Genomic DNA, 15,692 nt, shown 5'->3' with positions numbered 1-15,692 from the left:
TTTTAAATTTCAAAGCTACAAACATTTTAAAATTATTATTCCCACTTAAAAGATTTTAGAATGATACAGACAGATGGAAAGAAACCTTGAAATAAACAAAAAAAAATCTTCCCAATGCATATTTTCACTGGATATTAGTATTTTTTCATATATATTTTTTTTTTTGCAAAAGGAGGGATAGATGGAAGAACGGATGGATGCAAGAAAGACATGTTTGTAATTATGTCATTTAATAAAATATAAAGCTTCTATAGTCACATGTGTTCTTTTTAAGGAAATGGGATAGAGTGTGATCTACAAAAGTTTTACAACTGTGTTTCTCCTGCACTTGGTAAGTGGCTTAATTTATTTCTTTATTTTCAGTATTTATATGAAAGTTGTTCAGAATAACACAAGACACTAAATTATGCTATGAATATTCCATAAATGAAACAAAATAGAGACTATAAGAGGGAGTATTTCAATGTTCTTAATTGAACAGTGGTTTACATAGACATAGTAAAACAAAACACAGAACCCTCTGATTTCATTTGAATTACAGATACACAGTGACAAAGAAACAGCAAGAGAGTTCAGGCTTTTATTCCTAAATTTATGTTTTTCTAATTTTTATACTTTTTATAATCAAATAACTTTATTGTTTCTTTTTATTACATAAATAAAGTATGCTTGTTGTGACTGGTTTGAACATTACAGAATAGCAGAGAATCATGTGAAAATTTATATAGAAGTTGCCTCATTCTGAGATTTAGGTGACCATCCTTTATTCTTTTAATTATACATACATTATATATAAATTCATATGTAAAAATTTTACATAAATCTAGTTAGAATTATACATGCCATATTTATTGGGGATAACTTCGTAATAAACAGCAAATTATTTTGCTTACATGCATATCTCTTACCTTAAGCCCCAACCAATGTTAATAGTTAGTATATTTCATCATAATTTTTTCTACATATATAACTTTATATTTACAATTTTGAGTCATTGGCTGTTTTATTAAAATGGAATTGCATTATGTACCCTTAAATGAAGCTTGCTTTGTGGAAATATATCCAGGACAAAAGGAATAGATTTAACATGTTCTTTTTAATGATCGTAAACTATTTCATGGAATGGATGTGGGTAGAAGGGGTCTTATATTTTTTACTAGCTTAAAAGCTAAATATGCAGAAATCATATTACTGAAAAACGAAGTTAAAGTTATGTTGCCAAATTTCTTGTGATTTCCTATCCTTGATGAGGGCTGGAGGGGAAGTTTGGGGTAATAAATCATTCATGCAGTTCTTCAGGGAGTGTTGTGGGTAATGGAATCAGAAGAATGTGGGGATGTCTCTGTGTGTGTGTGTGTGTGTGTGTGTGTGCGTGTGCTCGCGCGCGATTGTATATATTTGTGTGAATATAGAGTAAGAGTAGTGGTTATTATCAGTAGTCTTAAAAAACTAGAGGATGCACATAAAATCATGCCCTGAACGGGTATCAAAGTTAGAGGAAAACAAGCCCAAAGTTGCTTATTAATCAAAGGACCTTGGTGAACAAAGCATTCATAAGAACAAAGAATTTCAATGACAAAACCACAGGAAAACAACAACAGGAATGTCTACCAAGCGGGAGGAGGAGTGAGATTGGACACTGGGAAGTGATCCAAAGGAAAACTCAAGACGAATACCACATCCTTCCAGGGCTTTTACCAGTACTCACTTGCAAGGAGAGCTACAGGGGCCAAGAGAGGACAGAGGACAGAGAACCTCTGTGGCTGAATTAGGCACTCTAAATACCTGGCAGCGTATTTCATACCACTGCAAGTTGAGAGAAGCTCGAGGTTAATTTTAGTTTAAACCTTAATCATTGGCTTTCAGTATTACATTTAAATGTTCCTCTCAAAGTGACACAAGTTCACAGCAACAACTTTGCATTTTTCTCCTGTCCAAAAGTCTGATATTATATGGAAATATGCCCAGAGACTTTCTGGAAAGAATTTTTTATTTCTAATGAAGATCTGATTCCAGTGAATCAATTAATTCAAGGAGAACAAATTCTGTGTTTTATATTTGTCTCCTTTGCTGTATTTATATTAAAAACTAAATAAAATATAAGCACCTTTTGTTAAGAAAGTACATGAAAACTACTTCTTTTTTTTAGCGTTGACAGTGTAAGGATACAATTTTTAAAAGCTCTGTCCTCCCGACTGTGAATATCCTCATCCCTGAATATCCTGTCCTGATTTTCTTTTCAGAGCACATTCAAGTTAAGGAATTGTGTACAATGGGAATACATAATTCTAGTTGCCCTGTTCCTTGTGAAGAAACAGAATACCCTGCTACTATTTCTTATTCCACTTTTCCAAGTCTAAGAGCTTTGAAACATCTTTCCAAGAAGTTGAATCAAAGCCAAAAATACATCAGGTAATCTTTTCAGTCTCATAAATTATTTGTCATTAACACAAATTCTTTCTCTACTCAAAACTTTCAAAGACTCAGGAAATGAAATTCTGATCAATCAAAGGATGCAAAGGATTCCATCACTGAATTAACAATGAAAGCCTAGAATTTTAAAAGTAGATAAGATCATATCTTTCAATTCTTTAGTTTAATTGTATGAAAAGTAAAATAAGGTCTGCTTGAGTGATTTGCTCATGATCTTACCATTATTGGCCCAAGTGGGAAAAATAATAAAGTTTTAATGTCAGTTAATAATAGTATCAATTAATGTTTTAAAATATGAAAATTTTTTACTTGTGTAGTATGTAGTTTGAGTCTCCTAATCACTGTATAAGGTAGATGGAGCACAAATTATTATTCTCATTTTATAGATGGGGAAACTGCAGCACTGTGTTTCAGGTAACTGTCTCCAGAATGTAGTCAATGGCACAGAAAGAAATTATGCCCAAACCTATGACTCTCATCTCCATGTATTCTTCCACAGAGATATAGAATTCCAATTTTGATTAGCAGAAGATTAGATTAGCTTTTTCTGCTGCCCCATGCTGATGACTCTTAGAAATTATAAGTCAAACTTCATAAAAAACTCTCTTTTAAAATCAGGGAGCAACCTTTACGCTTTTCTTTGTTTTTTATTTATATTTTTAAACAGAGGACGTGAAATAGCAATATAGTACGTTGGTATTTATACTTATATTTATTATAATAAAATATTTTAACTGTTCGAAAGCTGATTTACTTCTGTACAATGTATTCCCATTGTACACCTAACTTTGAAAGCATGTTTTAATTCTAGCATTAGCCTGATATTTATTTTAATATAATTTTTAAAAATGTTGTCCCTGTGTAAATGCATAAACAATAAAGTGATCTTTACAAATCAGGAAGAAAAAATATTTTCATTGAGACAGGGCTGATAGGGTATGATTTCAAACAGCAGAGAAAAAGATGTAAAGCTAGAGAATTTGCAGTTATATCTTTTTAACACTTCTTTCTCCTACAGATGTCTCTTTGTATTCCATTTTAATATGGAAAACTAATTTACTTACAGTACTATTCCTGTTATATACTTAACTTTGACTGAGAAGAGCACTTTGTGTGATTTCGAACTGATAGAGATTTCCCGAGTTTTATAATTATTTAATAGGCAGAGAATGCAGACATGACTTTAGAGACATACTTGTGAATCAGAAAAGAAATACATGTACAAACAAGTTGATTCTAGAGGACATTGTTTTTTTCCTAAAACTTACATTATTATTGTAGGGGGAAAGACCTTTTCTCTTCTTCCCTTCTACTTCCCTTGGTTGGTCTAATAATTAAATTGACATTAGACAGATTAATAGGAGAAAAACAAATTTAATTTCATAAGTATGGCAGCCCATAAAAATATGAGACTCGAAGAAATGACAGATGCAGGCAACTTTTATAACTTTTAGACAAAGAAACAATAAATTTGTGAAAAGTTGACAAGACAAAGGGGTATGGGGTTGGGATAGTAAATTAGTGAAGAAGTAACAAGGTTTAATTATACAGCCTCTGGGCCTTGAACTCTCAGTCTCCAGGGATGATAATGTTTTTTACTCTCATGGAGCACGGAGGGTACTCTTTACGTGGGAGATTTATTTTTGCTTTCAGTGAAACAAACAAGGGTCAGAATGCCCTTTTGCACCGGCAGTTTCTTAAGTAACTTTAATTAAAAATAATCAGTCTGCCTAAATGGCATATTTTGGAGTGGCATAGTCTACTCTTCTTCATTGTAAGTCTACAATAATCTTATTACATCATTGACATGTGGGGACCTTACGTTGTTGTGAATATTGGAGGCCATTACTAGAAAGACTAAAGCAAGTAGCTGAAGAAATGCAGCTTACCTCAGGAGTATGCAAATACAGTCAATGGTTAGAAGTCACTCATATAATTAAGAAATTGGTTTATGCAAAGGTATCATATATTGAAGAGTAATAAATCAGAAAACACAAATGCAATTTGTCTGGAGAGCAGACATTAAACCTTAACAGCAATACTATTTAAAACAAAGCAACCCCTAACTTAATCATGAAGCCTGTATGTATTTTTTCTTGTGGCAAAAACCAACCCCCAACTTTGACCAATCCAAGGACTCATGCGGCAGTTGAGATACCCCATTGAGAAGATAATAAAGAGCTTAGCTTGACTGAAGCAGGTGTGCGAAAGTGAATATAAAAGTAAATTGTGGCTGAATTTTGGCCAATTTCATTAGTAAAACAAGTGAACTTTGTAAATTGTTCTGTTTTATTTTAAAAATTTTTCAAGTAAAAATTGTATAAAATTGTTTGTTTTGTGCAAATCTTATTCCTCTTAATACAGCACACATACTCAAATACCTGGAAGCATTTCTTTAGTATTTGTAAATGCAAAAGAAAACCACTCACTATTTCTTTGACATCCTCACCCTTATTAAAATTCAGATTTTACTATGTAATTGTGCATTTCCTGACACAAATAAATATTCTTGAACTTAAATTTTGAACAATTTCACTAATGTCATGAGGCATGATTCAATGAGACCCAAATTACTGGGCAAGTCACCTGCCTGAGAGAAGTTGAGTAAATATAACGATATTTTTGTAGGTGATGAATTTATCTTCTCTCAAAAACACAGATAGATAAGCTTGGAAATGATTATGAGTTTTGTGGTTGGAAATTAAATAGTATTATCAGTGTACATGCAAATTAGGAGCACAGCAGAGGACAAAAATATTGCAGTATTACTAAAATTTCTAGATTTCCAAGACAACTTTATTATTTCCTTCACTTTGACAACTGTTTTATTATTTGTAAATATTACAATACCTCTTGATTATCTACTTTAACATAGTACATTATTCTGTTACTCAGGGCCAACCAATGGAAATTAAACTTATTATTGATATATTTTGAATTAAGTATATTTGGAAATATTGATTTTAAGAACTGTAAACATTAAGGAGAGTGATTTATAACTATCTTCCTTAGATATATTAAAGAACACCCCACAATTCCAGGAAACATTGCTAATAGAATCCATTCTTTCCTTTTTTTTTTTTTTTTTTTTTTTTAACACCTACAGCTCCTGGTCTTCCTAGGTGGTCTCTCATCCAAGTACTAACCAGCCCCAATCTTGCTTAGCTTCTGAGATCAGACGGGACTGGGCATGTTCAGGGTGGCATGGCCGTAGACTAGAATCCATTCTTAATGACAATTATTATTGCCAACTGAAAATTCACCAGGTGATTGGTTTTCTTCTTAGCTTATAAGACAAGTTAATATTTATCCATTTATTAATTGATTTTATTTTTAATCTGTCCCCTTATTTGTCCATATAATGAGCACCTATTATATGTCAGGATAGAGGGGTGTTCTAGGGATTAGGGATCCACTTTGTAAAAAAGACAAAAACTCTGCCTTGTTGCATTTGTTTCTATTGGGGTAAAGTTCAAGATGGAAGTCTGGTTTGGAGATGTGGTAGTGTAAGGGTATCTGAAACTACATAGAGTTTTACCACTTAAAAATACTGCTTAACCACTCTGGTCACATACAGAGATTTTTAGAAGACACTAAAAAACAAGAGTCTCTTATATATTAATGACATAAATGACTATATTTATTGTATACCCAGTGTAGTCCAATTCTTTAATAAATTATTTAGTTTCGCCTCATCATAAGTTTAAAATCCTGACTTTAAAATCTTGACTACAGATGAAGAAGCCAAGACTCAGAAAAACCATGTGGTTTTTCTAGGATCACATAAGTTACAAAGGACGGTACCAAGATTTGAATTCAAACTAGACACGTGCTTAAATATCGGTAAATAATGTACTCCATAGATATTTACATTTAATGTTTTTTCCCAATTTCTCAGGAATGAGGCATAAAAAATTATTGGGTCTGGAGAAAAATTATTTTCCCTAAATATCAACATGACAAAAAGTGCCTTCCAAATGAAGGTATTATGATTAGTATTAAATGCAATAATGGTGCGTCTAATTCCACGTAAATAACATCTGAACCAAAAATGAACATTACATTTGTCAAACTGGAATTAACAGTAGTGCTGACAATTTCGAGCTAGATTAACTCTGTTTTTCATCTCCAGAGAGAATCTTGTAAACATTGAAATAAACTATAGTGACCTAAACTATAAGATAACCCAGCAGCAAAAAGCAGTGAGTGTGTCTGAATTACTTGGTAAGTGTTATTTAGTTGCTTCTCAACGTTTAAACAATTTTCTATCAGTTTTTTTTTTCTTTTGTATTTAAAATTTAGCTTATCAATGGAGGAAAAGAAGCAATAGTGCTTGTCATTCACCTGACATTTAAATCTGACACTTTTCCACTCACTGGCAAAGATCTCCAGCAGATCTCACAAGCTTTCCCAAAGAAAAGGCTGATGTTCATCATCTCATTTTCTCGTGCAGCACCTTACTTTCCATTCAGATATCCCTCTCAGCAATTAACTATTGTAGAATGTTCAGCAGTCCTACCAGTGAGTAGAATGTCAGCCATCTCAGACCTTCACCCAGAACCTCTGCCCAGAATGAACTGAAAGAAGATCCTGAGCAAGTAAAATTCACCATTTAAGTTGCCACCATTCTGTGCTCACACTCCTTCATCATACAGTCCTTAACGAACTTAATTGCTGATTCCCTGCATCTCAAGGCATGTTCAATGAAGTCATTTGGGAGACAGAAGAGGATATCAGAGTCAGGGAAAATAGCAGCTGAGCCCCTAAATAGGGAAGAAATATACAAATTCCTCAAAGCATGTGGGGAAGTCTATACTTCACCATGATTTGTAATCCTAAGAATGGCCCAGGGTGATAAGGAGAAGATGAATAGTATGATCTCGTTTGAAAGGCAATGCAAGAGTCAAATTCATACAGACAAAAAGTAGGATAGTAGTTGCAAGGGGCGCTGGAGAGGGAAATGAGAACTTATTTTTCAATGGATACAGAGTTTCAGCTGGGCAAATGAAAAAGTTCTGGGGATGGATGATGATGATATTGTACAACAATATGAATGTACTTCATGCCACAGGACTATACAATTAAAAACAATTAAAGTGATGTTTTGTTGTGTACATTTTATCACAATAAAAAAGCACAAACAATAAAAGTAAATATAGGTTTAGAAAATTTCTTAAGAAGATGGCGGTGTTGTGTTAACATATTTTAGTTTAATGAAATATTACAAATATTTAAAAAGAAATCGTTTGGATACTTGAAGTCACAAATTGCTTAGAAAGTTTTGTTAATGAACAACATCATCACCCAATAATGCCATCTGAATGTCTCATTTCTACTCTTCATTAGACACATGGAAATAAATTTGTAATTGTCTAGGATGTTTTATAAATTCATCTATATTTAATATCCTCCAAAGTCTTTGAGTTAAATTTTGGATACAGATTTTACATTAGCTTTTTCTCTCTCTTTTTTGAGATGATTTATATGAATATTATTTTAAGATATTATTAATTGCTATTATTAATTTATCTCAAACTTAAACTAATATAATCGACTCATCTTCATATAATATCAGTTATGATTAACTTATAAGCTTCAAATAATTTAAATTCTAGTGAAGTTTGATTTGCTTTTTTATCAAAAATATGATTTATTCAACTTCTCTATTGGTTTTATTACAGCAGAAGTTGGTGGACAACTGGGCCTATTTTGTGGGGCAAGTATGATTACAATTATAGAGATTCTTGAATATATATTCACTAATTTCTACTGGATATGCATTTTGTTCTTGCTGAAGATACCTGAAATGACTTCGAGGACTCCTCCACCTCAGACTCATTTGGGGGATAAAAATAGCATAGAGGAATGTTGATGGTCACTTAAGACAAGAACTTTTGCTTTAACTCTTCACAATACCTTCAGATTTATTCCTGTCTAACTCATTGTTACGTAATTTTATGTTATAGTTTTGGAGAGTCAATAAAACTCATTGTAAATATCTATCTCTTTACACATATTTTTATATGTCTGTCTGCATTCATGTACATATATTTAAAAAGAAACAGTCACTTTTTGTTTTCACCATTGAATCTCAACATCTAGAATGGTAGAGATTATATAGTAGGCATTTCGTAAATTTTTTTGATGAATGGTTGTTTTTGTGATGGAAAAAGACATTCCTTATGACTAAATATGTAAATCAGACCTGATAAATAAACTATATATGAGGAGACAAGAAACCTTTTCACTTAGGAAATAATATATGTAATTTGTGCATTAAAAAATTTCTGAGATTTTCATTTTCATTAAAATTCAACATAATTTTATTTCTTTTTTTGGTCTGGAAAGTTCTATAACTGACTTTTGGAGGAGCAGGACCTATATTCATTTCCTATTCAGGTGGATACTAAAATCAATTTGAAAATAAAGCTAAATCTGTAGAATATTGGTAGGACACAGTGTTTATCAGTTTCTTCGAAAATCTCTGTATATTTATTTAACATAGAGAAGAAATTCAAGAATTGCAGTGTTTTCATTACCCCTCAGGCAATCAACCTATTTTCAGTCTTTTAGAACATTCATTCAATCAGTGTCCATAAGCCTTGTCAAATGCATCTAAGAAATAATCATCAAGTCGTAGAATTCTAACTATAAATTTATTCTGTCGTTTATTGCTGGGTCTAGTTTCCTTTCTGGCCACATGAGACTAACTCTTGAAAATCTTAAGATCTTATTTTCAAATTTAATTATAAGCGAGTGCTAGTGACATAGGAATGAAGTGAGTGCAATCTGACAGTACTCAGTCTAATTAGAAATATTTGTATTATGGCCCTGAAATCCCAATCGTGGATACATATCTTAATTCATGATTTCATGCTTGGAATTCTACAACCGTCTCCTGGAACTTTATGATCTCCTCTCAACCATTAACTACATGAAAATATTGCCAAAATAATTTCTTAAACATTTCTTTTATCATGAAATTTTCTTATCCCAAATTATTTGATAGTTTCCAATTTCTTATCACCCTTTATAAGCTAAGCATCTTATATATTAAGCATTATTTTTTAACTTCGAGCTTATCCAAAACAGTTCTTTCTCCGGCCCAAAAATATTCTATAAATTACCAGTAATTTACAGTAACTCTCCTCATCTTCTCTTTTATAGCAATATCCTTCTCTTTGTGAAAATACCAAAATCTTTTCCATTCTTTACGATTGTGAATTCTCTGTTTAGTTTCCCCCAGGTTCTTCAATTACTATTTTTTTTGGTCTAAATATAGGAAGGCATTTAATCAGTACAGCATGTTTTCAATAGAAATAATTATGAATGGATTCCTGGCCCTGATGTTAATCTGGAAATCATGGTCCATCCAAAAGATGAAATTTTATGCAAACAGTATATAGCTACTCTATGAAAAAAAATTAAAGATATGGAAAAATGCTTACAAATGATATTGAGCAAAAGGAGAGAATACGAAAGTATATAACTTTTAATAAAAAAATATAAGCGGAAAAACTATAACTACATGTATATTGTTCCCTGAATATATTTGGAAAGCGTGAGAATTTTCTATTACACTAAGTATAGAGTAACACAGTGAGTTATTTTTAAGCATTCAAACTATATTTTACACTGAAGAGAATCTCTTAGCTAAAATACAGGATAGTTTAATTCCAAGTAGGTGTTAGTAATTTGACTTAACTTTAGATCCATTACTCAGACTCTTTAGATTGTTTCCTTCTCTCCCCAAGTAGCTGATCCATTCATAATTATTTCTATTGAAATTATTCTGAAAAGAAAAATCGTTTCCTATGATTCATTTATTTAATTTTTTCAGTCATTTATTTATATCAGTAGAGTCAGGGAGTTTTTTTTTCCTTTTGGTTACAATCCAATATTATCATTATTTATTTTGCTGCTTAAATCAGATTCATAATATGAATCACTGAAGAAATCAGGTCCCTTCTTCTCTTGGAACCTGATAAAATACTAGAAGAGTGAATAAAGATTTTACATTTCAGTGTCATGGAGTTACTGTTTTCAGTCAAGTTTGGCAACGTAAATAACTTAAAATCCTTGGGAAAATGATACTTTTTTGTTATAAAAATAATATTCAATATAATGTTAAATGCTGATCATTTTGTTTTTGTTGTTATCTAGCTTAACCTGTGCTTTAATTTAAAAAGAAGCAAAACTTTTAATACAGTATAGTAATTTAAAAACTTTTAATACGGTATACTAATTTAAAAACTTTGAATACAGTATAGTAATTTAAAAATCAATTTAAATTCAGTTATTAAAATGCAGATAAAGATATACAATCCCAGGAAAATTATGTGTAATTTTTAAATTACTGAGTGAGAACCACAGGGCAATGTGCTTTATCTTTTTGCTTCCAGTGGTGGTTGCTTATGGTAAATGTCTGGAAAAATCATTAAGAAAAGAAAAAAAGTAAATTGATAAACTCAGTTCATCATATTACCATTCAATTACCATTGAAGAAGATAATGGTAATTAAAATTTTGAGATAATTTAATATATATTTCAGTTTTAGAATGAAGGTCAGCATAATATTTCTTTCTTTTGGACAAAAAGAAACGGACGAATAAAATAAAATATTTTTATATACAAAATACTAATTAAAGTGATAATCAGTTAGCAAACTATTGGGATTTTATATTTTTTAAGGTAGTGAAGTGTTAGAAAGTAATTAAACCTTTGCCTTTTTTTACTCTTATTTTCTATGTTAAATATAGATTTATGATATAATACAAAATTTATCTAATTTAAAATATCTTTAAAACAAAGAGGGAAAATATAACAAAAAATATAACAAAATATAACAAAAAAAAATAACAAAAATCGAGGAAGCCTTTGAATCAGCATAATCTCAGATGCTCAGCAGCTAGGGTTTTGTGTTTATTTCCCTGAGGCGTTTTTATAGAATATCACTGATTAATTTTATTACTGAAAGCCAGCACCTGGACAACTGGGAGTGCCAGAGCTGCCTGTTGTTTGTTTTTCTCTTATTTAAATGCCAGAGGGCACGACATTTTGGCATCTCTTTTCCACCTGTCTTCTTATAATCTCATGAAAAAGCAAAGCAAGTCTATATTATTTTGGAGTTCAGAAAAAACAAGTAAACAAATAGGATGTTAATTTTAGTTCTGTTTAAGGAAAAATAAAAAGTAAAGAAAAATCTAGTTTTTGAATCTCCTTAAATTTTCAAGACTTTAAAATTCAGATCTATATCTAAGTATGAGCCAAGTTTCTTTAGGTATATACAATTACCATTTTAAATCTTGTTAATAGCATCTCACAAATTCTCTAAAATGCACACACACTCATGCACACAAACATGTGCTATTGGTGAAAGCAGAAGCTATTTATGGGGAAATCTAGGTAGATTTAAATGAATAACAGTTAATAAAAGCATTATGTTCTAAAAATAGCACTTTACCTCAGAAGTCAAATTAAGTACATATATTGAAACTATATTTAAAAAACTCACAACATATATGTCGTTGCTAATTATGTCATCTTTGGATGGTACCACTTAGAAGAATGTATACACATACATATATACATACGTGTATGTGTGTGTACACACCATTAAATACTGAGATCTGTTCATATGTATTAACAATATTTTATCTGATAGTAAGAATAATTGCTAACAATTTGAAAACTCTTCCCTTAAATTAATGATACATTGTCATTTTTTCCAGAGATCATTAATAAAAAAAGAAGTAGACCATTCCTCCAGGTGAGCCAAGAGAGATTTGGGGACACTGGGTCTTGGTGAAGAGAAAAGATAGGAGAGACCGAGCTGAGGAGAACTTTGGCAAGAACTGGATTTGTTGTGATTCAGTACAGCCAGTGAAATGTAGAAATTTGAAAATAATAATCTTAAATTTTTCATATTTTGTGTAGCTACTCCCTCTAATATTGTCCTTCAAAGCTTCAGTGAAGCTTTATTAAAACTACGATTTGGTATTCGCTGTGGAGGTGCATGTGTACATGAAGTGAAGGCTCTTACAGTAAATAAATCTACAGTCAGAACAAAGAAGAAGTTGCTAAGTGGAAAACACAGATGCTTTACAAGCTGGGCGACTATCATACTCCCTCCCCACCAGATTCTCCAGGATTTAGAAGAAGGACACCTGACAATTTGAAACCTGTGTGACAAAGCTCTGGCCTGACTGTGGGGACTAATGAGCAAACACATGGTCTCTGGCATGAGTTCTTCCACAGTCAATCTGACAAAAAGACAAGTCATCAAAATGATAGTAGAAGAGTGGTAGCTGGTTGTAAACAGGTACCGTGGAAGCACGGACCTAACTTAGGTTGAGAAATCAGGGACATTTCTTCCATATTTCTGGGAGGCCTTGTTAAAAGCCTTAGAAAAAAAAAAAATTAAGTTTCTTTGGTCAGCAACCCTTATAAATAAAATGAAAATGCTAGTCAATGGAGGCAGGGTGCAGGGGAGTGAGGCTGAGCACCTTTACAGGGAATTCTCTCCATATCTAGGGAGCCAGCCCTTTTAGCTGATGCCTTAACAGAAGGTACAGTCAATGATGTTCTTTCCACATCTACAGTCCATCGGAGCTCACTACTGGAATTAATCAGTTTCACAACCTGCAAACTCTAGGGCCAATCTGTTTGTCAGGCAGCATATAAGTTTTTTATACTTAGAGGGACCAATTATGACATTTCTCCTACTGCAAATCGTATAGATTCTCTTGATCTTGCCTCACAATTGCAGCTGCGACCCACATGGAGTTTTATCATGTTCCTCTAGACACGCTTTGGCCCCTTCCTGTGCTCTAGGCCTTCAAATCCTGTTTTTCGGTGTTTGTCATAAGACTCATATCTGTCATATCTTCTTTACACTTCTCGACCATCTGTTTAACTTGAATTTTATTACCTAACACATAATCATCTAACAAAACACTCACCAAATCTCACCACTTGCCAGCCGCTTTGCTTACCTATAATTTGAGAGATCAGAATATGCTGGTTGGAAACACAGGCTCTGGAACTAGCTATTTTGTTACTGGCTTTTCCACTCACTCTCTGACTTTCGGCCAGTCACCAAACTTTGTGTGTTGCAGTTTACCTTTACTGTAAAATGGAGGTGATAGTAAGAGTATTTACCAAATAGGTTGCTACAACAATTAAATACATACAAAATGTTTAAAATAATGTTGGGCCTATGAAGTACTAGGTGACTTTAGTATTGTTCCCCAATTGCCAGCTGGTGCTGCAGGTTTTACTGTGGATCTGAGGGGCAGCAAGGGTTCTAATCACCCTTTATCTCAAATTTTTCAGGCTTATTAAGTTCAATTAGCAGTTACAATACAGTACAACATTTAAAGAAATGTACTTTTTAAAAAGTTTTGTAACTTATAGTGTTAATAAATTTTTTAAAGTCTTTTAAAAGTATTTTTAGCATTTTATTTTATTATTAGTTTCAAATATACAGTACATTGGTTAGACATTTATATAGTTTATGAAATGATCAGCCTGATTACTCTATCACCCCTCTGGGTTTTTTAAAAGGCCTTCACATATTAACAAATGCAAAGAGCTGTATTAAAGAGTTTCAAATATCAAACCTTCATAAGTTAGAAACAACGTTTGGTAAACTCACAGAAAAGGTAGGAACACTTCCTCCACTAAAGTCTGAAGAATTTGTACAATTCTGGGACATTCTGTTAAGCACGAATCAAGTAAAATTGTTCATATGCACACAAGTGTGCATAACTTCTATTAGTCATCTTTTGCGTAATTCTTTTTTAGTTAATACTTTGATAATATTCCTGTCAAGTGCAAAAATAGTAGGTTGGGTCGACAGAGAAAGAACAGCCTTTAACAAGAATACAAATGAAAAGGAGAAATGGAATGTGGGTGGTAAATGAATGACGAATTAGATCTTTATAAAGAGACTTAGGTTTGTCAAAGATAATAGGTGTTGTTTAAAGCATTATAATTGCTTCTTATGCAAAAATTGCAAAAGAATTATCAGATGAAAATTTAAGGTCCTTTATCCTCTCAAAACATTAAGTTGCTAATGCTAGTAACTTATAAAAAGATGTCCGATTTTTTTTCTTAAATATTTTTCTAAAAATTCCTGAATAACTCATTTTCCTTTATTATTCTTCTTATCATTAACTATATTGTTTTATTACATGGTGTTTAAGTTCAAAAGAAATGCTCTATTTAAAATTATACATTATAAATTAAATATATAAGCACACATACTTTTCATTTCTTTATCCAATGCCTACCTTCGCTTTCAAATATTTAGATGTTATTCTCATTTTGTTTTTAGACATAACAAGGTGTGGTTACACCTTGTTAACATGTGTTAACAAGAAGGAAACAAAACAATCAAAAATCTCAGATGACGATTCATGTCTTATGCAAGATCTAATCAGTTTCCTGTATATCTAGACCTGGACTGTCTAATGATAGCCACCAGCTTCATGTGATTATTGAACACTAGAAGAATGGCTATTTAAGTCAATTAAACAAGGAAGCCATTAGACTGATGTGGCTCTAATGCCGTGGTGACCTACATAAACAACCCAAAATCTAAGACTGTAAGTGCCTCAAGGTTATGATAGTGAAACTTAAGGATAAACAATCACAAACAGCCAAATTACAGCTTTAAATTATAGCCAATCAATAATTTCTTTACTCTCTAAAGGTCTCTGCCCCAGTTCCTGTTAGCGGAACCACTTCTGGCATGGTGCTGCCAGATTGGGATGAATTTGCGCTCAAATAAACTCAAAAAATTTTAATATGCCTTGATTTAACTTTTAACGGTAGTCTGAATTGAGATGTGCTGCAAGTGTAAAATACACAGTGGATTTCAAAGTCTTAGAATGAAATAGAGACTATAAAACGTTCCATTAATAACTTTTTGTGGATTACATGTTGAAATGATACTATTTGAGATATAGTGGGTTAAATGAAATATATTATTCAAATCAATTTCACCTGTTTCTTTCTACTTTTTGAAGTGTGGCTACTAGAAATTTTTAAATTTGAAATTTCCTGTCTTATATGGCTCACATTTATGTCTGACATATTTATATTCAACCACGCTCATAGTCTACCCTTACAATTTTCTAGTCTTAAAAATATTGTGCTTTAGAGGATAAAATAGTTACCCTAATACATCAAGGAATTATAACCACCCCGTTATTTAATATCTTGTTCTAAGCTTAAAATTGAGGATATAAAGTCAC

General features: G+C 32.0%; 1 protein-coding gene across 2 annotated transcripts in view; it reads left to right on the top strand.

Moving 5' to 3' along the window:
• ASIC5 (acid sensing ion channel subunit family member 5) overlaps positions 1 to 8,441 on the top strand; it is a 31,984-nt gene extending 23,543 nt beyond the window's left edge. The window contains exons 9-12 of one of the 2 annotated variants that reach the window (XM_039876216.1): positions 275 to 331; positions 2,244 to 2,412; positions 6,566 to 6,657; positions 8,115 to 8,441. In XM_039876216.1, coding sequence (XP_039732150.1) covers positions 275 to 331; positions 2,244 to 2,412; positions 6,566 to 6,657; positions 8,115 to 8,305 — 509 coding nt within the window. In that variant the 3' untranslated portion in view covers positions 8,306 to 8,441. The remainder of the gene's footprint in view (positions 1 to 274; positions 332 to 2,243; positions 2,413 to 6,565; positions 6,658 to 8,114) is intronic. The other variant, XM_039876217.1, reaches the window with a different exon arrangement.
• Positions 8,442 to 15,692: the final 7,251 nt, after the last annotated feature.

Source organism: Pteropus medius, unplaced genomic scaffold, assembly GCF_902729225.1.
Source record: "Pteropus medius unplaced genomic scaffold, Ma_sr-lr_union100, whole genome shotgun sequence".
Lineage (NCBI taxonomy): Eukaryota > Metazoa > Chordata > Mammalia > Chiroptera > Pteropodidae > Pteropus > Pteropus medius.
This window is presented reverse-complemented; position numbering and strand designations above follow the sequence as displayed.